This window comes from Pleurodeles waltl, chromosome 3_1, assembly GCF_031143425.1.
Source record: "Pleurodeles waltl isolate 20211129_DDA chromosome 3_1, aPleWal1.hap1.20221129, whole genome shotgun sequence".
In the NCBI taxonomy this organism is placed as follows: domain Eukaryota; kingdom Metazoa; phylum Chordata; class Amphibia; order Caudata; family Salamandridae; genus Pleurodeles; species Pleurodeles waltl.
Window position 1 is genome coordinate 540,070,198 of NC_090440.1, and position 25,039 is coordinate 540,095,236.

The 25,039-nt window shown below is 42.1% G+C and overlaps 1 protein-coding gene across 1 annotated transcript in view; it reads right to left on the reverse strand.

Moving 5' to 3' along the window:
- Positions 1–24,560, reverse strand: part of MAP2K5 (mitogen-activated protein kinase kinase 5) — a 1,242,853-nt gene extending 1,218,293 nt beyond the window's left edge. The window contains exon 1 of the mRNA XM_069222863.1: positions 24,031–24,560. Coding sequence (XP_069078964.1) covers positions 24,031–24,165 — 135 coding nt within the window. The 5' untranslated portion in view covers positions 24,166–24,560. The remainder of the gene's footprint in view (positions 1–24,030) is intronic.
- Positions 24,561–25,039: the final 479 nt, after the last annotated feature.

Below are 25,039 nucleotides of genomic sequence, written 5' to 3' on the forward strand. Positions count from 1 at the left end.
ACCCCGCACCAAATCCTAAAACCCCCACCTCAAAACCTAAAATCCCCCACCCCTCCCACTTACCTGAGTCGTTGCCTCGTCATCTGCGTCGTCGTCCTCAGCCGACTCCCTTGTTTGTGCCTTAACCACGCATGTTCGTTGTTCAGGACATGCGTGGTTAAGGCACAAAATAACGGTCGTGGTTAAAGAAAGCGTTGTTCCGCTTTCGTTAACCAGGACTTCGTTATTAAAGAGTCAGCGTAGAGGACGTTTCCCATGTGTGCTGGTGTAAATGCATGTAAATATGTTTCCCCATGTATTACCTTCCTCTTCGGGTGGCACCATCCCAAGAGGAAGACATATAGGGCCTGATTTAGAACTAAGAAGACAGGTTACTCCGTAACAACGGTGACGGATATCCAGTCAGCCGAAACCTCAATCCTGTTGTATCCTATGGGATTTCGTTTTCGGCAGACGGGATATCTGTCACCGTAGTGACGGAGTAACTCATCCACCAAGTTCTAAATCAAGCCCATAATCGGTATTCTGTGTTTGTCTTGTGGTGTCATGTATGGATAAACCGTCTCCAACTGGTTGGTCTTTCAAGCAGTGCAGACAGCATTCTCAGCACGGTTCGGGGCATCTTTCCCATGAAAGCATTTATTGCCTGAGGACTGATTGTACCTGTTTCTGTACTACTGGTCCAGCCACTACGATTGTTCTAAAGTTAATGGTACACAGAAAAAACTGTGCAAATCTGTTTAAGGCAACTGCTTAGTTAAAAAACCCTGCAACATAAGCCAGTGCTAAAGTGTCAGGGCATAGAAAGGGTGTGTAACCAGCTAGTACTGGCCATATAGCCCCTTCCCTACTCAGAGGTCCCAAACAGACTGTGTGTGGTAACGGACTAGCAAACCAGTTTTGATGTTCTTAGAAAAATTAAAGAGATTTCCAGATCCTGGTATGCCCTACAGTGGCAGGCAGTGCTACAGCTTTGTAAGCCTGAAAGTGCCCTGTGTCAGCATCCATAGCCTAGAAATCTACCCATGACTGAAATGTCTCAAAGGCATATGCCGCATGAGCAGCTATGAAAACTATAACAATCCTATCACACACCCACATAGGGGACACCTTGAAGTTTGTGATGTTGAGCAACCACTTTCCCGTAGTTTGCCCCAGTCCTAATAGGGGCCGCTATTCTGACCAAATGGAATCAAATTGGATTCAAAGAACAAAGAAAACCTACAAATAGGGAATAAACTTTTAAAAGTCAAGCTTGACAACCCTACAGCAAAGAATGCTTCCTCATCCCTTGTAGAACTTTGGTTACTATGAATGTCTCAGTAATAGTGTAATAATGATGGTGGTTTACTTGTGTGTGAATACTAAAAGACACCACTCAAGGGTTGAAAAGCACGGTTCCGTTCTTCACACAGAAGCCCCTGTAGTCTCAGCCCTAAGGTCCCCTCCCCCGCTAGGCCATGCCATTGCATGCCTTGCAAAATTTGTGCAATGGCATAGAATAAGAAATAGTTAAACACTCAGGAAAGCTACTCTGCTTTCCTAAGAGGGTTCCTGCAGGGTAAGGTGGGGGTGGGGGGGAAACAATTCACTGAAACCAATGAACATTCGTGCGCTCTGGGAATTGCCACGGTCCATCATCACACTCTGAAGGGGGCCCCATCATTTTGCGTTACGCCACTGTCTTTACAATATCTCACAAACAATCTGTGCTAAGACATAGATTGATTAACTAAAAGCGTTTATTTCAACAGTGTCATCCTGTTGCTTAGTCTATCTAGAAAAACACACAGAATGTTATTAAAACAGCACAAATACATCCTGCGAACAACGAGAATAAATTTAACATTTCTATCATAGTTAAAATGTCATCTAGCAGCTCAACACCCTAAAACCAATTTCTATGTGCTGCACTAGGAAAACATTGAGCAGTATAACTTTCATACAGAGCTTCTTCAGGAGAATCAGTGCACTGCATAGTTGTTTACAACAACACTGTAGTTATCATCCCTAGGAAGAGAGTTTTCTATGGAAAGGAGAATTTGATGCAACCGCATCACAGTAGTCTATCAAGATCTTCTGGCAGAATCTTGCATGATAATCTGGGGCGAAGCACCTCTCCTGACAAGTGGTGAAGTGTCCGGCCTTTTACTACAGCCTTCCTGGAGAACACTTAAGACAATAAGAGAAATTTAAGAGGGTGCTGAATATAGTCCAGGTCGATGGAGTCTAGGGTCCAGGCCTCTGTAGATTGCTGAGGTCTTATGGAGGGCTCGTGACAAGCATGTATCAGGGGTCTCAGACAGTGTTTACACCAAGTTAACAATATTAATCTAAATCAAGACTAGTTTTTGGGAAGGGAATTTGGGGTGGGATTTACGATACTCTTGAAAGATGGTTGAGCAAGGGGTGGGGGGAGTGTCAGTGGCTACTGCTTGGGGGCGGGAGGTGGAGGTGGATGAATATTATTAACTGTTTGCAGTTACAGTTGTCACAGGCAGATATGTTCTTTGACTTTCAATCTGATGATTATGCAAATCTGCAGTTATCTATATATTGTATGTTTAGGGAGGGAGCTTCCGTGTTGAAGGATACAGTAGTAGGAGACGTGGACTGATGCAAAGGGTCACAGGGCAGGGGGCATAATTGCACCATGTGTCTAGGATAAGCTCGGCATCAAAGTATAAGATTGTAACGTGGAATGTGAGTGGCTTAAATAACTTGTTGAAAAGTAACAGAATTATTGCATATCTTAAGTGTTACAGAGCAGCAATAGCATTCCAATCCAGGACACTCACTTATGAGGAGGATATCTTACATCTCTGCAGAAACGATGGCGTGACAAGGTAATTGCCACATCGTACTCTTGTTGTTCAAGGGGAACTTTAATATGGATAGCCCCAGGGAGTCCCTTTAAATCCACTAGGGTCGTTACAGATAAGGGAGGGCGATACACTATCATAAAGGGCGTGTTGTATGCCCAGGCCCTCTGTCTTATCAATATTTATCCACCCAACACAGATTAAGGGGACTTCCTGGGATCGGTAATCCGTGCTGCATAGATTTAATCAACCAGGGAGATTATTCTGTTGGGAGACTTTAATTGTGCTTTCAACGGGAAGGCAGATAGATACCCCCCTTGGATGATAGTAAAGCACCGCACTACAACAGACCCAACAAAGCTTGGAATTGACTGATGTTTGACGCTAGTGAAATCCCCACACATGCACATATTCATTCCATACCCCGGCTACAGCCACCTACAAATGTCTTATTTTTTTCTAAATGCGATAGCTGTACACCGAGACCATGACGTCCAATACCTGGCGCACTACATCTCTGACAACTCACCACTTTTATCAACATACTCCTTACATAGGCAACCACCCAAGTCTTGTTGTGGCAACTGAATGTTGAATTCCCGTATGATAAATATTTAAAGACACAATAGCCACATCATTAAATCATTAATTTGGGCAAAATAGGAACATGGTGGGGAACAGAGCCATAGAATGGGATATTATAAAAGTGGTTATTCTGGAAATATGTATGGCCAACTCAGATGGACTGAGAGGCACTCTAGAACATGATTTATCCCAACAGGAAGCAGAGCTAGAAAAATTAGAAAAGAAGCTCTCCACAGATACATCCCTAAAAACGGTTTGAGATAGACCAAAACAAACTACAATTTATGGGACCAATTAGAAAAATACACTAGAAAAAGGGCTGGACAACACTGGTACGCTGAAGGAGACAAAGCGGTCAAACTACAGGCCAAGCTGATTGGATCAGTCAGCACAACAACCCATTCTGTCTATAAGGGACCACAGAGGTTACAAGATGCACACACAAGCAGTCAAAAATGAGGCATTCGCTTAACATATGCTCAAAGTGTATGCGCACCCACAATTACCAGGTTTGGAGGGGAGTGGAGAATTTGTCGAATTATTTGAGTCAGCTTCTGTTGCCATCCCTATCCCAGGGAGACCGAAAGACACTGGGAGCCCAGATCAGTAAGCAGGAAATTTCGAGGCGTTGAAGTCCCTGAAACCAGCAAAAGCGCCAGGAGGGGACGGCCTGCCACCAGAATTTTACAAGTCATTCCCTTCTATACTGCTAGATAAAATATTTAAGGTGTACGCCGAAGCATACGATCAGAGTGAACTCCCTTGTTCGATGAGTGAAGCCCTAGTTTCCTGGATACCAAAGCCAGGTTGGAACCATATAGAGACAAGGTCTTACCACCCTATATAGATGCTGAACGTGGACCTTAAGCTCCTCAGTCATGTTTTGGCAACCCGCCTCCTTCCATATCTTCCACGTCTGATCCATGAAGATCAGTAAGGATTTACTCCTGGTAGGAACACCTTGAGCAATATGCAGTGTTTGCCCATGTGAAACATGCACAGCATTTGATGTAGGGAGGCTATGCTCCGGCCTTCATAGATAGTGAACAGGCTGGTGCACTAAAGTTCCCCTAAGGACAAAGTAGTCGTGTTAGAGGAATAATGCAGGAAAGACACAAACCAGCAATGCAACAACTGTGGATTTCCAATCTAGGGTACCTGTGGGACAAGGGGACCAAGTCCAAAAGTCACAAGCAAGTCGGAGATGGGCAGATGCCCAGGAAATGCCAGCTACGGGTGCAAAGAAGCTTCTACTGGACAGAAGAAGCTGAGGTTTCTGCAGGAACGAAAAGGGCTAGAGACTTCCCCTTTGGTGGACGGATCCCTCTCGCCGTGGAGAGTCGTGCAGAAGTGTTTTCCAGCCGAAAGAACGCCAACAAGCCTTGCTAGCTGCAAATCGTGCGTTTGGCGTTTTTGGACGCTGCTGGGGCCCAGGAGGGACCAGGAGGTCGCAAATTGGACCTGAAGAGAGAGGGGACGTCGAGCAAGACAAAGAGCCCTCACTGAAGCAGGTAGCACCCGGAGAAGTGCCAGAAACAGGCACTACGAGGATGCGTGAAACGGTGCTCGCCGAAGTTGCACAAAGGAGTCCCACGTCGCAGGAGACCAACTTAGAAAGTCGTGCAATGCAGGTTAGAGTGCCGTGGACCCAGGCTTGGCTGTGCACAAAGGATTTCCGCCGGAAGTGCACAGGGGCCGGAGTAGCTGCAAAGTCGAGGTTCCCAGCAATGCAGCCCAGCGAGGTGAGGCAAGGACTTACCTCCACCAAACTTGGGCTGAAGAGTCACTGGACTGTGGGGGTCACTTGGACAGAGTCGCTGGATTCGAGGGACCTCGCTCGTCGTGCTGAGAGGAGACCCAAGGGACCGGTAATGCAGCTTTTTGGTGCCTGCGGTTGCAGGGGGAAGATTCCGTCGACCCACGGGAGATTTCTTCGGAGCTTCTGGTGCAGAGAGGAGGCAGGCTACCCCCACAGCATGCACAAGCAGGAAAACAGTCGAGAAGGCGGCAGGATCAGCGTTACAGAGTTGCAGTAGTCGTCTTTGCTACTACGTTGCAGGTTTGCAGGCTTCCAGCGCGGTCAGCAGTCGATTCCTTATCAGAAGGTGAAGAGAGAGATGCAGAGGAACTCGGATGAGCTCTTGCATTCGTTATCTGAAGTTTCCCCAGAGACAGAGACCCTAAATAGCCAGAAAAGAGGGTTTGGCTACCTAGGAGAGAGGATAGGCTACTAACACCTGAAGGAGCCTATCAGCAGGAGTCTCTGACGTCACCTGGTGGCACTGGCCACTCAGAGCAGTCCAGTGTGCCAGCAGCACCTCTGTTTCCAAGATGGCAGAGGTCTGGAGCACACTGGAGGAGCTCTGGGCACCTCCCAGGGGAGGTGCAGGTCAGGGGAGTGGTCACTCCCCTTTACTTTGTCCAGTTTCGCGCCAGAGCAGGGCTAAGGGGTCCCCTGAACCGGTGTAGACTGGCTTATGCAGAATTGGGCACATCTGTGCCCAACAAAGCATTTCCAGAGGCTGGGGGAGGCTACTCCTCCCCTTCCTTCACACCATTTTCCAAAGGGAGAGGGTGTGACACCCTCTCTCAGAGGAAGTTCTTTGTTCTGCCATCCTGGGCCAGGCCTGGCTGGACCCCAGGAGGGCAGATGCCTGTCTGAGGGGTTGGCAGCAGCAGCAGCTGCAGTGAAACCCCAGGAAGGGCAGTTTGGCAGTACCAGGGTCTGTGCTACAGACCACTGGGATCATGGGATTGTGCCAACTATGCCAGGATGGCATAGAGGGGGCAATTCCATGATCATAGACATGTTACATGGCCATATTCGGAGTTACCATTGTGAAGCTACATATAGGTAGTGACCTATATGTAGTGCACGCGTGTAATGGTGTCCCCGCACTCACAAAGTTCAGGGAATTGGCTCTGAACAATGTGGGGGCACCTTGGCTAGTGCCAGGGTGCCCTCACACTAAGTAACTTTGCACCTAACCTTTACCAGGTAAAGGTTAGACATATAGGTGACTTATAAGTTACTTAAGTGCAGTGTAAAATGGCTGTGAAATAACGTGGACGTTATTTCACTCAGGCTGCAGTGGCAGGCCTGTGTAAGAATTGTCAGAGCTCCCTATGGGTGGCAAAAGAAATGCTGCAGCCCATAGGGATCTCCTGGAACCCCAATACCCTGGGTACCTCAGTACCATATACTAGGGAATTATAAGGGTGTTCCAGTAAGCCAATGTAAATTGGTAAATTGGTCACTAGCCTGTTAGTGACAATTTGGAAAGAAATGAGAGAGCATAACCACTGAGGTTCTGATTAGCAGAGCCTCAGTGAGACAGTTAGTCACTACACAGGTAACACATTCAGGCACACTTATGAGCACTGGGGCCCTGGGTTACCAGGGTCCCAGTGACACATACAACTAAAACAACATATATACAGTGAAAAATGGGGGTAACATGCCAGGCAAGATGGTACTTTCCTACACGCATTAAGTGTCTTATCTAGGTCGGTGTCTGCTTATCAGGTGGCTTATCGATATAACTGTCTGAATGACAACACCTTCACAGGTTCTTGGAAAGGTAAGAACAGACATCTGCAACAAAGGCAGACATGTCAATGATTCTGCAAAAATAGAGAAAATTTTGCTTAGGCCTGCTCAAGATGGAGTATGGCCTTATTGGCTTTACATTGGCTGCCAGTGAAGCATCCAGAGGTGTTTATCTTCTGAGGTGACCACTAATTGGGGCCACTGAAAGTTCTTAACACCCGACACACCATGACGACATACTTAATTGTCTGTGAGGAAGTCGAACGTTGAGGCACAGAAGAGTGGGGACCTTGACTGAGCAGCACAGAGGGCGTGAACGTTCTGCATTTTTGCCAGTTTGTCTAATGAGATGTTGGATGCCCCCATATTAAAAAATTAGGAAGGAGGAGACAGTATAAATGTGTGAACTATGACCCAAAATAAATTCAGAGCTTAAATGAATGGTGGCAGCATCAACATGGATAGAAAACCCTAACTCATGCATGCTGTCTCAACAGTGGATGGCCTATCAACACAAGCACAAACAATGGAGGAATGCCTGGAAGAAGTAGAGAACTTCTCGAGAAGAAACAGTTAGATTCTTCGTTTTCCCCAAAACAGCCAAGGGGGCATCAGCTAAACCTTTGCTGGAAAATTTAATAATAAAACACAAAGAGACTTAATAACCTAACTAATTGCACTTTTTTAAATCACTGTGATAGAGATGCTTTCTTCAACACGTTTGAAACTGCCCCTTACACATTTTTCTTGATTTCACCAAAAAGGTTAAAGATATGCACAAATCATTTACAGCAATCAAGACGAAACTGAAAGCTATGAACCTCGTAAAAAGCTTGCTGTTTCTAGCTAAATTGAGAGTAGAAGGAAAAGCACACTTTTTTACTTCGCTGAATAAAACACAGGAGTGGACTGCATTAATAAGTGGTAGACGAATCTCCGGTGGCTCAAGTGGAGACAGGCTGTTGGCATGGCCTTTAAAAAAGCTATATGTCCACATAAATCTATAGTGTTCCTCCGGCATGACCAGAGCATGAAAATTAGTGCCAAATACAAATGACCCACAGACAAATCAACCAAATGCTAATGTAATTTAAACCTATTAGGCAGATCTCGCCTCGAAATACCTGACCCAAGAACTGAAAGATATATTGGACCAACTGATCACAAGAAACGAGAAGGTGGAAGTAATACATGAAATGCACTGAGCAAAAACCTTCGTCAGCAACGGGCAGCTCCTCATTGGGCCAGCACTGCAATGCCCAAATGGCCCCACTGGGGGGCTCTGCCAGAGATCTTTTCTGGTTGTTGATGTGAATGGCGAGGTGCAGTAGAGGTGTGATGTTATGAGAGTGAATAGATTGGTGCAGGGAAGGTACACTGAAAATGACTAGGGGAGGTCCAAAATCAGTTTATTGTGTAGGAGCCCCTGTCATGATTAAAAGCAACAGAGCATGTCAGTAATTAGTGCAAAGATCCTTATGACTCAGGTGTATGAATGGAATAAGGTTTATTTAATGTCCACATGGATCATCACGAATTCCTGGGGACCAGAAACCTAACCTATTCTCAGGGGGGTTGTGTTTAATGGATATCTCTATGTAATTCACCCCTTGCAAAATAGGTGTGTAGTGTCTACCTCTTCTGTAAATAGCTGACCAACTTGATCGCTTAAAAAGTTAAATCGAGTGGCAGAGGGGACACCCCTTTTGCATCTCGCTTGAGTCCCATAGAACGTCTTGCCAGAGACCTACCCTGTCCTCTGCCCTCGCCAGTGGAAGCTGGCTCCGCAGAGATGCGCTTTCAGATCTCAAATCTTGGATTTGCTTTGTGAGGAGTTGTGCTTTTCTCTTGTATTCTTTAACAACTGCATCTTCCTTTTGCACAATCTGGAAAAGATGTTTGTGCTACTGGTAGCTATGACACAGGCTTAACTTATAGGCATTGTGTAAAGTATTTATGTAGTATCTAAACAGTAAAGTTGAAATACCAAAGAATACAAAAATTAATTAGTGAGGCAGAGTAACATTTAAGAAAGAAAGTTACACCGAAATGGCACAAAAGTCCAATGGGAGTACCAGAAATATTACATTTAAATGTTTTACATATAATAGCACCAGAAAGCACAAAGTCATAGTCCAAGTCTTTTGCACAATTTGATACTGACCATGATAGAGAATGCGTGGGATACACCAACCAGGTTCAGCCTGGTCAAAAGATCTGACCGTCTGACTTAAGTCCTTTAATTCTCAATCCACCACAGGAGGACATGTCTAAAGCTTCCCAGGACTTCAGGGGAAGTGCACTCTAACCAATGGAGTAAAGGTTGTCAGATAACGCTAGACAATTTGGGAATTTTCAAGGTGGTGGCAGTCTTTGGCCATACTAAAATTGGGCTCTGGGAGTTGGGGGGAGGGTATGTGTGTGGAATGTATTATGGTAATCCTAGTGTTCTCCCACACCTAACACCAAAATCCAGTTTTAGGCATGTACTCACAAGAAGCCCAGAGACAGAAGTCTGGTAGAACAAAGCAGAGTTCATCAGCAACCAGAGAGTGGATACACAAGTATTGTTTTGCCATCTTGCTCTCGACCTTTAAAGCGTGCCCCAAGTGTTGTATGTATAATCTCAGCAGACCTGTCAAATAGGGTTTGACACTGCAGCAGAATTTGCCACTGTCATGTAAACAAGAGGCCCACTGTGGGCCAAGGATGACTGGTGGAACAAAAGAAAGGTTCAGGCCTAGGGGTTAGCTCCATCTACTTGTGGCAGAGAGGCCCCGTCCAACTCAGTCATGACCCGGGCCCAACCCATCCTGTCAAGGGCACAATAACATCTCCCAACACCCAAAACCCTTTGGCCCTCTCTAGGAAGCAAGTTCACATCTAGAGAGGAAAATGGAGAATAGCTTCCAGTAACGTCAGGCGGGGAAAAGGTAAATCTGTAGAAGTACTTTTTCCTTAATAATTAAACATTTATTTTTGCCATTAAATTGAATTTGGAATAACTATTAGAAATAGTCTTTGGATTCTTTTTCTAGGTGGTATCAAACCGGAATTTAGCATAATTAGATATAATAATGTAACCCAGTGTTTTCCTATAGCGCAGCCAGCTTTGTTACTGTGAAAATATCATGTAGGCCTTTTCTCTGTAAGGACATGCGGGAGAGTAAACGTTTATGTGTCCCATGTTTAAATAACGTGCACCCTACCATATGGGCAATAAGGACTACTTAGAGGTGACTTACTATTATTTAAAAGGAATGTTTTGACTTGTCAAGAAGGGTTTATTTTGGCAGGTCAGATTGGCAGTTTAAAACTACACATCCAGACTGCAATGGTAGGCCTGGAGCATGTTTGTTGAGTCACTGCAGTAGCTGGCACAAAGGGTGCTGCAGCCCACTAGTGACATTTAACTTACAAGCCCTGGGTACAATCAGTACCACATACCATGGACATCTAGGCAAGTTAAATATGCCAACCAGATGTACACCAATGTGAACATGTAATGGTGGAGCACATGAATTTGCTCCTGGTTAGCAGGAGTAAAGTGTGCAGAGTTCCATGACCAACAAAAACAGATTAGAAAAAATCTGGGGGTGCAACTACCAAAAGATGGTCATATCCAACCATGCCATGCAGCAGACCACAGGGGATCCAGTGGCTAGGCAATTTTAAACCGCGAGTTGCTGCTATTGCAAATTAACTATCCAACAATATATATAAATGGGCAATATATAACTACAGCTGAGAGACTATATACCTCTCTCATCACACTGGCCTCAATTTATTGACCCACGACAAGAACCTTATTGCAAACCATTGTAGCTTTAAATATCTGGACATAAAGATGGTAGGGGATGAGAGCCTGGCATATGCTAAGAATGTAAAACCACTCCTAGATCGTATATGAAAAGCGTGTCACAATGGAGGACCTTCTAGATGACTTTCTAGAACAGCCCTGTCATAAATGGTACTTCTCCCTAAAATTATACATATATACTCTTAATATTTTCTCTGGGGTCCCCATCCTGTCCCTCCCTTTCCACCCCAGTGTCGCCGAGATCAGGTTCTAAACCCCTATCAGAAGGATTTAGTCAATGTGCCAATACAAATTGGAAATCTGGTTGGGCTGCAACCTATTCCTAAACCGCTGAAAAATACAGTGCAGAAAGTGTTTCCTGGTACTAATCAGTCTCACAAGATGAGTTCAGGGATACAGTAGAACCCCAAAGCCTCTTTAGTTAAAGAATAACACACTCCAGTATAGCAGTAAGAAACAGGAGAAGTATTTTATTATGCATATTTTAAAATCATTGCCAAGTGCATAGAACGTGAATGGTAACACCAGAAAATATGTAAAATAATGCACCATTGATTGACAAGGAAAATGAAAACAGCAAGAAAAATTCTAACATTGTTATTTATTTCTTCACGTTCTAACACCCTCGTGGTATTTCTAAGCTCTATGCTAACTTTAACCACAACTGTAAATAGCAAACCTGTTCTTGAGTTTCAGAGATGGTTCAGACAGAATACCTGTATTTTTATAATGGAACAGAAAGTTAGCTATTTTTATTGTAGCTGGAACGAGGAGACTGGGACATAAACAGCTATCAGCTAGAGACCACTTATTTCCCGCTGTTGCCTCTGTCCAAGGTTGATAGTGCAATCTAGTGTAAACCTGGGACAAAGTCCCAACCTGACCTTTAGTCAGATACCTGGGCTTTTAAGGGTCTGTTTGTCGACATTATCTTACCCCCGTTGCTATTCTGAAAACAATAACAGGACTAACAGACACTAAATCAGCGTTAAGACAAACAATCATGGCAACATACACGTCAACCTAACTATCATTTTGAAAGGATATAATTGGAATTCATAAACAATCCAGTAAAGCAGGTGCATAAGGTGAAGACATTTTTATCATTTCTATGCATGTCTAAAATTTCACACTTTTATATGAAATAAGTAGAATAGCCTGAAAAGGCAAAAAAATTGTAATATGTACAGTCTGAACTGACAAAATCATGGAAATAGGAAAGTTTGAACGGGAACTCTTTCAGTGATCCCCGAATGAAAATTTAGGCGCATTCAAGACAATCATTGCACCATACATAGAATTCTATAAAATAATACATGCGCAGTGGCAAACTAAAAATGCAAACCAGCAAATGTTTTCATTTTTCACTATTGTGGCTGGGTGCAAAAAGGAATGCAAAAAAGGTATTAAAAAAAACTGTCCTTCAGCACGCTCCACTTCAGTTTCTGAAAATAAGGCACAGTCTTTTTCCTTCTTGCACTAACAGTGGGAGACTTAGGGGAATGCTGTGTAGTAGGAAATTTGTGTCTCCCCGAAAAACTGTTGCCCCCTTCAGTTGGGTTGGGGGCATAACCATGCACAGGCAGCCTCTAACCCTCTATTTCTTTTTTTTTTTTTTTAAAGTACCCCTGACATGTAATGGACTTTCTGCCCTCCCGCCACCCCCTAACATGAGGGCAGATCAGGGTTAATTACCACCATCTGCCTCCAAAGACTGTGACTATTTATTTGGGATGGGGGCATGGACATGCCCATGCTGGCAGCCCCCAAACCTCTTCTTAAGAATAAGAAAAAAAAAGTAATTCCCTGGCATCTAGTGGGCTTTCTGCCTCCTTGGGGGCAGATAGGAGATAACTACCCCCATCTGTCCCCTGGGGGAGGGGCAGAAGGACTGGGTTCCCATTTATTTGGGGTGGGGCTGGGCTCTGCCCATGGTGGGCAGCCCCACTCTTTTTTTTTTTTTTTAACATCTCTCTGTTTTCTAGTGGGCTTTCGGCCCACCCCCCAGGTGGCACATGGAGGTAATTACCTCTTATCCCCTCACCCCGGGAGTGGCGGGCAGAAAGACTGTCCCCATTTATTTGGGATGGGGGCATGCTCATGCCCACAATGAGCAGACCCCATCCCTCTTTTTTTCAATAGTCAATCAATCAGGTTTTATGGAGCGCGGCTAATCACCCGCAAAGGTATCCTAGAAATGAGAATAAAGTTGTTAAGAAGTTCAGTTGACCAGCCAGGCCTTGAGTCCTTTCCTGGATCCCAGAAGAGGGGATGAGGTCTTTAGGTGAAGGTGGAGATTGTTCCAGGATATCGCAGCAAGGTAGGAGAAAGATCGTCCTCCACTGCTGCTACAGCTGATGTGGGTTAGGGTGTGCGAGGCAGAGGGTAGCAGAGCACAGATGTCTGGAGAGTTGGTGGAACTTTAGGCAGTGGCTGATGTACTGATCCTTGATTGTGAAGGGCCTTGTAGGTATGGGTCAGCATCTTGATTTGACATCTTTTCTGAGCAGGGAGCCAGTGGAGCTTCTTGAGGTGGGGGGCTGTGGGTTTATTTTGGGAGGTCGAGGATGAGTCTGGCTGCTGAATTCTGTATGGTCTGTAGTCTCCTTAGAGCTGGTGACAAGGACTTGAGTGACAGTACGTCTGGTGTTGACGGGGAGCAATTTGAAGATTTTACAGAGCATGCAAAGAATGAGGAAGCAGGCGGAAGAGACTACGCGGATCTGGTTTTTCATTGCGAGCTTGCAGTCCAGGGTGATGCCAAGGTTGCATGCATGGTCTATTGGAGTGGATACTGGTCCTAGTTCAGAAGGCCACCAGGAGTCGTTCCATGGGGAGACGTTGTTCCTAAAGATCAGCACTTTCGTTTTGCCATTGTTAAGTTTTAAGCAGTTGTTGTTCATCCAGTCTGCGTTGCTCTTCATGAACCTGCAACAGTTGGCCCTAGTGGTGGAGGGGTCTTCTGATAGTGAGATGATGAGCTAAATGCTGTCTGCGTAGGATATGAGGTTCATTCTGTGGGTTCTGACAATGTTGGCCAAGGGTGTCATGTAGATGTTGAACAGTGTAGGGCTGAGGGATGAGTCTTGCAGGACACCACAAATGATGTTCTTGAGTTTGAGGTGTAAGGTAGTAGGCAGATTCTCTGGCTTCAGAAGTTCTTGAAATCAATCACTATGGGTGGGAGGGGTCGGCGGAGGGTTTGTTGAGAAGGAGTTTTATTTCTGTGTGTTTACATACTTCAGGGAAAGTGGCTGTGGTTATGGATGATTTGAAAATGGTGGCAAGCTTGCTGCTGATCATCTTGCTCCTGAGGCTAAAAATATGGTGGTGACAGGGGTCTATGGGTGCTCCTGAGTGGACAGAGTTCCGGATGGCTATGGTGTTTTGTGTAGTGAGCTGGTCCCAGGTGGTGAGCAGGTTGTTGGAGATCGCATTGGGTTTGCAACTGGGGGAGCGAGGAGGCTGAGGGCGTTGGCAGCGGAGGGTTGGTGTTCGAAGTTTTTGTACAGTGGAGATCATGTTGTGGAAGAAGTCAGTCAGGGTGTCGCAGAGCTCCTGAAAAGGGGCAATGATATTTTGGGTGGCTGAGGAGTTGGCAAAGTCTCTGATGATGCGTGATGATTTGACTTTTAGAATAGAGGCGGGGAGGGGGTTTCAAATCTCAAATTGACCCAAATCCTGCACAAGTGGTCTGCTGGGCTTTTTCATTCAGGACCATTAGTTCTCTTGGCTGTAAATACCTTGAATTTGCAAAACGTTTGTTCCCAAATACTTTTTTCATTAATGTTTTCTTTACAATACTTGTAAGCCTTGTACGGCAAGATTTTCAATACACTGGATTGAATATATACATTTGTGATTTGTTAGATTCATTTGAAATCTTTTTGTTGTCAGGGAGTTAGAAAGAGGTAATAACGTATGACCTTGAAGTCTTTCTTCAAAATGTGAACGACTATCTATGGGCTGAATCCAACAATATTCCCATTGTGTATAATTGTTCAGCTCTCGAGGGCTATTGGTTCTTTGAATATAATAATGACCACAATTGTGAAAACAGTGCCTTTCTCTACAATTATCAGCTTTCAAATAAAGGGCTTCGACCTCTAACACAGAATAGACATACAATTGTTTCAGTATCTGTTTAGCTGCTTGAAAGTCCCATTGATCTATGAAGGATCTAGTATTATTATATCATTTTGTGAAACTTTTAAAACATAAGGAGTCTGGGCCACTCACTAAGTCCCATGATTTTATAGGGGACCTTTTCCCAAACTGCACCATCCAGCACAGAATAGGTAGTGATATTCACAGCATGATGATACTGACATGATCTGTGAGAAGAATAATGTGATTGCATTTCTTGAACCACAGGAAACAAAAGAGTTGTATCAGGAATACAATGTACATTTTTCAGCAATAAAAATATAATCAGCATGACAAACTACATTAAGAACCACAGTGTAGGTATACGATATTTGTCACAAAACCAGTTGAAAACAAGACGCCATCACTGGCATGGAGCAATTGTGGAGTGCGCTGGTATATCATTAAATTCAAAATATGTGTCAGAAGCATTCTCATACAGAACCATTTCTTACAGTAGAATAATTTCAATTGATGCTGGCTCAGTTGGCAGCTCATAATAAACCATAGCAGTCGTTGAAACTGTTGGGATTATTAATTGTGCAGCGCCTGGTTCCTACACGGGAGCCCACTGACATGCTGTAATATACTGTTGCTTCCTGGGATTAAGGGGTATAAATAAAGCAGATACTGCATCCTTGGACATTTAAGCAGTAAACAAAGAAACATTGTTGACATGAAAGTACTATTAGGTACTACAAGTCTTTTATGACTGCTCAAGCATCACAATTGTTTTGTAGCCAAGCCCACAAGAATCTGTGGCACAAATCAACAGCAACTAATATAATCGTATATGTCGGAGTTCTGCTATAAATGATCCAATATGATCAAGGAAAATTATTTGAATTATTGAAATGGGCGATCCGAGATAATAAGGGGACTCTACACAGGTCTTGTGACAGTGGATTATTTAATTTGTTGGCAAGCGTTTTATTGTCACACATTTCATAACTTGCTTTTCTAGATATGGCCACTAGTATCACTGCTGTACCATTGATACTGTGGCACTGATGCCAGCATGGGCAGACGGAACCCCCTCATGCGCTACCTTAATTAGTTCATTATGAATATGTTTATCTCCCACTTTGGGTATGAACACCACTGGAGTGTTATCTTGAAAGATGGTGAAGGAGTATTTAGAAGAAAGGCCGTCAATAAGATTCTTTGCTTTTAATGTTGCTTAAATTGCTGCCAAAATAACTATGTCAATCAGGGATTGAGACCTAGTTACTGAAGCTACTTTGAAGGTATGCACTACTGCTTTTGCAGCCAAGTCTAAGGATAGGTCCCTATAGCACAACTTCCTTCAGTTTTATGCAACATAGTATGCTGTACATGGTCTTACCTTGAGTGACAACCATCTTTCCCCAGAGCTTTTCACTTTTTTATAGATCACCCCTAGAATCTCTAAATCCGTTCATGCACCAATGTGTTAACATTATATCCTTGCACCCAGAAGGGTGAATACGACACTATTAGTGTGGAAATTGATAAATAAACTTTTTGTAACCAGGCATATGCTTCTTAAAGATGTGCAGTGCAATTACCTGTCACCTAAGTTTTTACGATGAATATGTAAAGGATTGAAGACATTGTCTTAAATAAAATACCCTGTACTGCAGTACAGGCCACAGAGTAATTTTGTTTAGTTCCAACTGCTAGATGTGCAGAGCCATTGGTGTAAAACACGCTCTTATAAGCTTTAGTGGGTAAGGTGTTTATGGAATATTTCACGCACACTTCAGTAATTTTTGTATGTGAACTGAGGTGCAATATTCAAAATTTCCATTCAACTGCACTTAAAAGCGGCCTACTGCACCAAGCACAGGTGCAGAATGTAAGCATTGAATACAAATATGATTTGTAGGCAATTGGAGATGTCTGCCCCTCATAGTAAACTACGTATGTGTAACCTGAGGAACTTGGAACAGTTCTAATAACCAGGTTTGTCTTGATATCCTTAGAGTGTAAATATTTACAACCTGATTCACAAAGGTAACTTACACTCCTGAGTAATTTACACTTTTAAGTAATTCTACTACTTTTTGTTTAATCACAAATCCAAATATAAGACCTCACACACACTTGTATTGCAACACTCTCCCATCGAAAACTAATGGAGGTTAGAAATTAAAATAAAACCTGATAAGAAATATTGTTAAATTAAACTCTTTGAATATTTAAAAACAAAATCAAATTTATAAGAAGTACATATACAAAGTACATATTTATTATTTTAGCTATAAAATACTTTATTGTCCTATTTTGAATTTTAAAAAGGTGACAGTTATTAAAATATAACTAAATATTATTTCTATACATTACTTTTAGTATTTATATTTAGGTGGGGATCTAATTTATAATTTAAACTTCAGAAAAACATGTTTCATTTATTTCCAGTAAAGATTAATTTCTAAATTAATTTAAAACCGTTGTACCCTTTTTTAATTTTGTTCTACATTTAAAGTAAATATGTAAGACTAATATGCATGAATATAAAAATATTTGAGGAAATACATTTTTAAACTGTCCCTATACTTTACCATGGGTAGACTCAGCATTTGGGACAGAGCTCTCTGCATCATAAAGTATATGGAAAAATAAAAATGTGTACTTACCTTGGAAATAAATAACAATACTGTTATGCTAAATATGAATGTAAATTCATTAACGTAAAGTCTAATCCATGCCACTCCGAGATGATACCAAAACATACAGATTCCAGAACATCTAAACACTACACATAACAAATAACCCTTCTTCTGACATGACAACCACAATAACAGAAGAATAATCACACTTACAACTGAAAATAACCTCCGAAAACTAAGCCAATGTGAAACGTGGATGATGGACGGAACTTTTAAAATGTGCCCTCCACTATTCACACAGATAAAAGCCACAGAGGGTGACTATCATACCACTAACATATCTCTCAATTATGCACTGCTTACTATGAACTTTTAAACTACATCAAAGTAAAAACAAACAACTACTCTCCACAAAAAATTATAATAGACTCTGAATGATACAAACAATAATTAAAATATACCCATACAAAGCCATACAAGGCTGGCCTTGGTACTTCAACCAAAGCATTTAGAAATATCTAAAAAAATCTGAATGAATTGTATAATATGCAAACAGACGGTTTTCATTTGAAATGAATATGTTAATACCTCTGACATATAACTGTAGTATATGTAGCTAAGCACTACAACATGCTAATAGAATCCCCACTGTACCGAAGAAATGAAGAAAAACTAAGACTACTAATGGATAACTTCGACCACACTTGGGTTGGCAGACTGCCTCACTTTGGTCACAAACATCAACCTAAACTCCAAACACGTGGGTCTACAGCACCATTGCCCAACAAGCTAAAACAATAACTCAGTGGAACACTGGACAATGCCTTCCAAGCCACAAAAGGAAGATCCCAACCAACACTTTACAAATTCAGAGAAGCTTTCCAAAAAGAACAAAGCTACCAACTACTAAGGACAGAAAAGTCAGTCAACTGAACCAAACCTGTAATAACTAAACATACCAGTACAAACTGTATAAAAAGCTACAATTCAAAGTCAGGCTTTTGGTAAATGACAAAGAAGTAGACTACCTAGGAATGTTAGCTAATCATTATTATAGAACACCTACATACCAATATACCCGCAACTAAAATAGAAAATAAAACAAAAAACAGACTATAACAGAATACATTATTTAAACACAAATTAGAATTTTTATTGTCATAAATCAGTCTATACCTAAAATATTATCAGAACCTCAAGACTCAATCCCAGAAACTATTTCACTATCCTTATGTTATTAGATAAGAGAAGAAAAAAATATTGATGCCTCTCACATCATCCTGTTTCAAGACCAGTAGTCAACAGGTTTAAGATGGAATCCATCCTCAATAAAGTATCAGAACTTCAATTATTTATCTCAGAATAACTAAAACAAAAAAAAAGAAAACTGCAGCTCTTGTGAAGAAGCTGTAGACTGCTCTCAAGTTACCTTAATGAGGACGCCTCAATACTATAAAAGTTGCTCCTATAATTCTGGTCCTCCTCTCAATGCTGTGTCTACCCCTACTACTCAGATTCTGCATAGAAAATAGCTTCTTTGTAAAGAGATCCCTTTGGGTGAAAAACCAACTCCAATTTCTCTGCTAAAATTACGAGCCTCCAAAGATAGATGAGGAGTTAAATTCTCAAATTCAGAAAACACTAATACATTGAAAATAACTTGCCTCCTTACGGTAAAAGAAAATGAAAAAATATCTCAAAGACCAATAGGGATATGATCGAATGAGCTATTTTCATTATTTCCATCCATCTGTATAAACAAATACACTCAGAAAATAGTCTGCACCTTTAGTAAAACAAATGTCAAAAGAAGATTGGCCGACACATTCATTAGGGTTAGGTGAAGATATTAAAATAGATATGCCTAACAAAGACTGAATCAAAACAGGTATTTGCAACAATTACCAAGAATGTGACTGTTAATTTGATGCATAAACTGTTCAAAATAATAAGTTCGAGGAGACATTTTAAATTTTGGCCTTCCTTTCGTTGATTTAATAAAATCAGCCTCATGAACATCAATGAAGGCTGGAGGAGGACATAATCCCCTGGTTCCCTAATGCTAGACACAATGGTCACACCCTCTTACCTCACTGAAACTGCAAGACGTAAGCGTTACTCTTTCCTGTAGCCACAGTGTTATTTAGAAATGTTAAATATAACATGGAAGCAGCAGGCATGTCTCTGAAGGACCAGTAAATGGAGGAAAAATGCCAAACAGCATAACAAAGGTCCAGGCAGGATATTCTCTGATAGAAAATAATTTAAAAACCTGGCCCTCACAAACCCTGGACCCGAACAGATGAGGACCAAATCCAACTAAAGGAGGATTCCATGAGATTCAGCTGAATTAATTCCCTTAAAAGCAGAGTCTCAAGAGGAGGAAAAGCAGGACACAAGGAGTAAAAGGAACCATAAGACGGAAACCCGCTACCACAGTTACTGAAGCATTTTTAATACATGGTACTGAAGCCTCCAGCTCATTATGTACAGGAAATCGGATACATAAGAGAAGAAGCAGACTGTGTCCTTATTCAGCCATAATGGATTGGAACTGTCCTTTATAATGAAACATTCTGGCCTTTTCTGTAACTGCCTGATGTTTGTAGACGAGCAGGGGCCCCTTTTTCTCTACTATTGTCAGAACAGATGAATGGATGAGAGTGAAAATGTTTGCAAGCCCCCCATTTCAGAATCACAGAGAGCAAAGCTGTCATTTGGTACAACTGGCTATGATGTTAACATGTGATAGTGCAATGGATTTTCTGAAAGCACTTCAGTTGATGGGAAGCTATGGTTACAAACCAAACCTAAAAAAAAAATAAAAAAAAACACTCATTCACCAGGTATGCTTACCTCTGCAATGAAACTCCACCTAGCACTCTGCTCCTTACACCACTGTCAGCATACGCATCATCCGTAGTTCTACATGGTGCATGTAACAAAGGATATTGCATGAGGCTTTGCCCCACAAGCTGACCACACAGAGCCACAGAGCACAGACATTGGACATGGCCCTTGCCCAATACACAAATATAAAAGGCAAGGACTATGTGTATGGTAGGGTTGTAAGAGACACTAAATTTCTGGCGGAGGGTGGTGGCCATGGGGACTTTCAAATGACCCAATACAAAATGCGTGTGGTCTGAGAGCCTCAGGCTTCGATAAACCTATACAGTTGATTAGTTCTGAAGTGAAATAGTGAGAAAGGTGGACATGTCATCAAAGTCTGCAAGTTTGCTTTATTTTTTATTTGCAAAATTTAACATTTTGCAAAATAATTAGAAAATATGCAACAAAAAAAAGCATTAATGTTGCATCTTCATACACAAAGCATACATGGATTAAAGGGGAAAAAGGAAGAATAAATAAAATCTTCTTAGTGACATTCCAAAACCTCAAAATGCAACTTACCTGAGCAAAAAACAATAGTTCTTGCTTCAGACAGTTATAATAAAATTCTGATCTTTAGTTTGAAAAAAACAAATATTTTCTTGTACCGTTCTGTATGGAGGACAAATTATTTCGCTACCGCCTTTATGTCAACTGACTCCATCATCTCTTTATGCTTGTTGAACATGGCAAAATGATTCAGTCTTTTCTGCTATATAGTTTACCTTAATTAATTTTTAAGTTGACAGAGACCAATGAAGCTTCTCGCAGCCTCAAAGAAGAAGCTGGAATAACTAAGATAATCAGTTGTAACTTCTGAACCTAAATAAAGAAAGCTCACCTGTTGAAAATATTTTTTCACAGAACAAATTCCGGCCCTAAAGAGTATTTAATAATACTTTATAATCTAGTGAACTGAACTGAGGGTAGAAAATGTTCAGTTTCTTGGCATTGTCTTGTGTGTGTCTGTGAGTGAGGTTTCACTCACTAGCTCCCTTCTCTTTAATAAGTCCTCAGACCTTTTGAAATATAAAGCTGTAATCACACTTTGAATTTAATTGGGTGAGATTAATGTATCATCCTGTAAGGAAGTCATCATCCCTCCATTACTGAGACTAAACTTTGGCTGCCCTGAGAGAGTTAGTTGTAGAAAAGCTTGTTAAACTGATTGTAATTTAAGTGTCTCTTATGCAATGGGACACCAATGATTAAAACAATATCCATCATTCAGTAATCACCTACTATTCCAGACCTCTAGAAGATGCTTCACAAGCTATTTGTAAAATAATGAAAGGGCTTAGAAACATTTCTACTTAAAAAGGTTGACAGGACCACCAGTTGGCAATTCACAGGGGTTAGCAGACAGCACTACTCAGCCACTAGATGTGGTACTGTGTGTAGGGTTTACTCAAAGAACTATAACATTTGCCATCTGATCCCATCTTTTTCAATGTTATTAACAGTTTCCTGTAATAAGCATTGCATTGAAATCTGCACAGGGCTCCCAACAGTGACATTTGTCGGTGGGGTTATTCTCATGGGCATTTTCATCAAAACCTACCTCACCATAACAGCAATGCCTTGGGCAGTGTGGAACCATAATAAATGATAATTATTCTCAGACTCCCTATTGACAAACTATATGTTCATGGGCTATCATATTATCAACATATAACTCTGTTGCTAATTGCTTTAGCTTTGCACAGATGGTGAATGAGGATGCTACCAAGGACAGTTGAATTATATTACTTGCTTTCCTTTGGCTGGAAGGCGGAGATTGAGACACTATGCTCTCAATGGAGGCTGAAATATAAAACAAACAATAACAAGAAAATGTAAACGTTTGCTGTAGAATCTATAGGAGGAATTAGTGCAGATGGATGACAGGAGTGTAAACTGCTCACACACTGAAATGCTGAGGACGCAGACAAAGATGGGTCTGAAGCACTTTTAGCACAATGGGTACTGCGTGCCTGGATTTGTTAAAAAAGTTACACTCAGTTTAAGGGAGCAACTCCTGTTTTAATTGCATTCCTTTTTCAGTCTATGAGATTTTAATGTACAAAAAAAGAATGAAGTTTAAACAGACGCTGTCTCTGTTTATATATCTGGGTTGTTTGTACCACTCGTCTACCCACTCTTATCCGCTGTATCGCCCCCACCTCCAAAATCTGGAGGGCTTAAATCCCCACCCTTCTTACGCCCATTTGTGGTATCCTGTATTGTCTATATGCAAGGGAAAAATACATGCTTACATGATCCATATAGTCTTGCCACGTGTGTAACAAGGATAGTTTCCTTCCATTCATGTGCCATCTACATACAGGTGCACAGAGCTGGGCCTGTGCATACTACATACAAGGGTGGTAAGACACATGGTATTCACAGTGGCCACGTCATGTCCCTGGTACTAAAAGTGTATAGGTCACACAAGGTACAACCTGCATCGTCATAGGCTGCCAAAAAGAGAATTCTTGAAAGCTCCGGTGAGTGGTGTTTATTAGGGTTGTATAGCTCACTCGAACCTTTCAATTAATTAGTTTGGCCCATAAATATAATGTTCCCATTTTGTGGGAATTTCTAAGGAGGTATATATTGAATATGAGTATGCAATGGTGGTAACTAACCGCAATATCCCTTAACTAAATATATGCCCTGTTTTACTTGTAATGAGGTATTTTCCCAACCATTTAAGCCTTGCAAAAGTAGTCTTTAAAGCAGTACAGGCCTGCAGCACACCAGATGTGCCCCAATTCTGTCAACTGGACTAAGCCTGGAAGCATGCCCGGCGATTACCAGCAACAGGGAATATCAGAAGGAGCGACCTTGTTCTGGTAATAAGGTATTACCAGTATCCAATAGCCATAACTGACTTCGTGTGAAGTCTTGAGACGTTTATTATTATAGCTATAGAGAGGATTGTGAGGGGGTACCTAAAAGTAAACAACAAATTTCAGTATTTTTTGTGTTTTGGATTGTAACCAAAAATGCTTATGTTTTGTCGGGAAATTTGTAAACTTTTACACACAAAATAATTTAGAAGGGACTCTTTCAGGGCCGGTAATTGAACCTGCATGTGGAGTCAGGGATAAAAAATGCTGATGCGAGAGGTCACAAGTAAGGTGAGCGAGAGTTTGGGTAAAGTGCCTTACCGCATGTCACCACATATATTATTTCAAGTCACGTTACCTACAAATAATTGCTACTTGGTGCGTTAGTCTACACCGCCGCTCAAACATGGAAACGGTGCCCATGAAGTAGTCACCTTACCTTTTGAGAGTCACAAGAGGTGTGAGGAAGGAAGTATTGGGCGATCATATTATAAAGAAGTCTGTGGTGCAGTAAATAAATGGTGTGCATGGCCAAAGACAATTGCGAACCTCTATGTGAAGGGTCACTCAAAAGTTAGCTAGACTCAGCAATAGCGAGCATTGGCGGACTGTGAGATACGAGGAGTAGTGAACTAGCCGGGTGGGGGGAATTCAAATGTTCAGTGACTGCCTGATTGATGGGTCTCCGAAGAGACAAGTGAGAGCACACAGTTCTACTGTTGTCAAATGTAGTGAACTGGTCTTGAAGGGTTAGGTAAGCACGTGCCTTGTTAACCTTTTGACCCGGACTTACCAGCACGTCCCTAAAGAGCAGCTGGGTGGCAGAATGCACAGTCCAGTCCACGGCGCCCCCGTCTGGGACTCTAATCCTGATGACCAGCAGCTGCTTATCCATATCCGCCGACAGGCTGCCGAGCATCAGCAGCATGGGAGCTGGCCCGGGGAGGGGTGGCCGGGCCCCGGGCAGCAGCAAGGCGAGGAAGAGGAGCCCCGCTTACGGATCCGGAATACGGGCACAGTGACAGCAATGTGGGGAGGAACCGTTGTTTCCCGGAACCATATAATGTAGAATCATAGTATAGGACGAGGTAGGGGACCAAAAGAGGATAGAACTGAAGCCATCTTGGTGAGGTTACTAAACTTTCCAAGTCCGAACGAATGCGCCATCTTAGTATGGGAGCCTAAAATGCAAATCGATATAATACGTTCTCCTTGAAAAACACAAGACAATAGCGAACAGTAAACGGGATAAAATAGTATCCTTCTCTGATTGACAGAGAACAGCGGAAGGCTGTTATTCTTGCAACGGTTACCACAAGTTCCTTTCCTATGGAAGCCGATATAGGTGTCTTACGTCACAGCGTCGGTGGTAGCGCCATCTTGGTGAAGGTTGCGGTGTGAAACTGTGATAGCCTTCATTGTGAAGTGTTTTATGGTTTGACTAAAATGAGGTTATGCTGGCCATACATGTATGACCTCTTAAAAGCGAGATTGTATGTATTGAAAAATATGAATATACCTATATCTATCAATTACTTCCTTGAGGAGTCTTGGATTTTTAGTGGGGGGGGGGTGCGAGGAAAGAAGTTAGGGGAAGAAGGAGGGCTCGTTTAAATCATTGCAGCTGAAGTAATGCATCGTTTGATTGTAATTTCCTTTAAAGAAGAAGCTCTTTAAGTCCCGTGATAAGGTATTCGAGGATGCATTTTACACAATAGTAGCTTTTTTTTTTTTTTTTTAACGAGGGACTCTCGACGCTCATTTCGCGAACTATTTTTAGGGATGTCTGAGGCATTAGAATT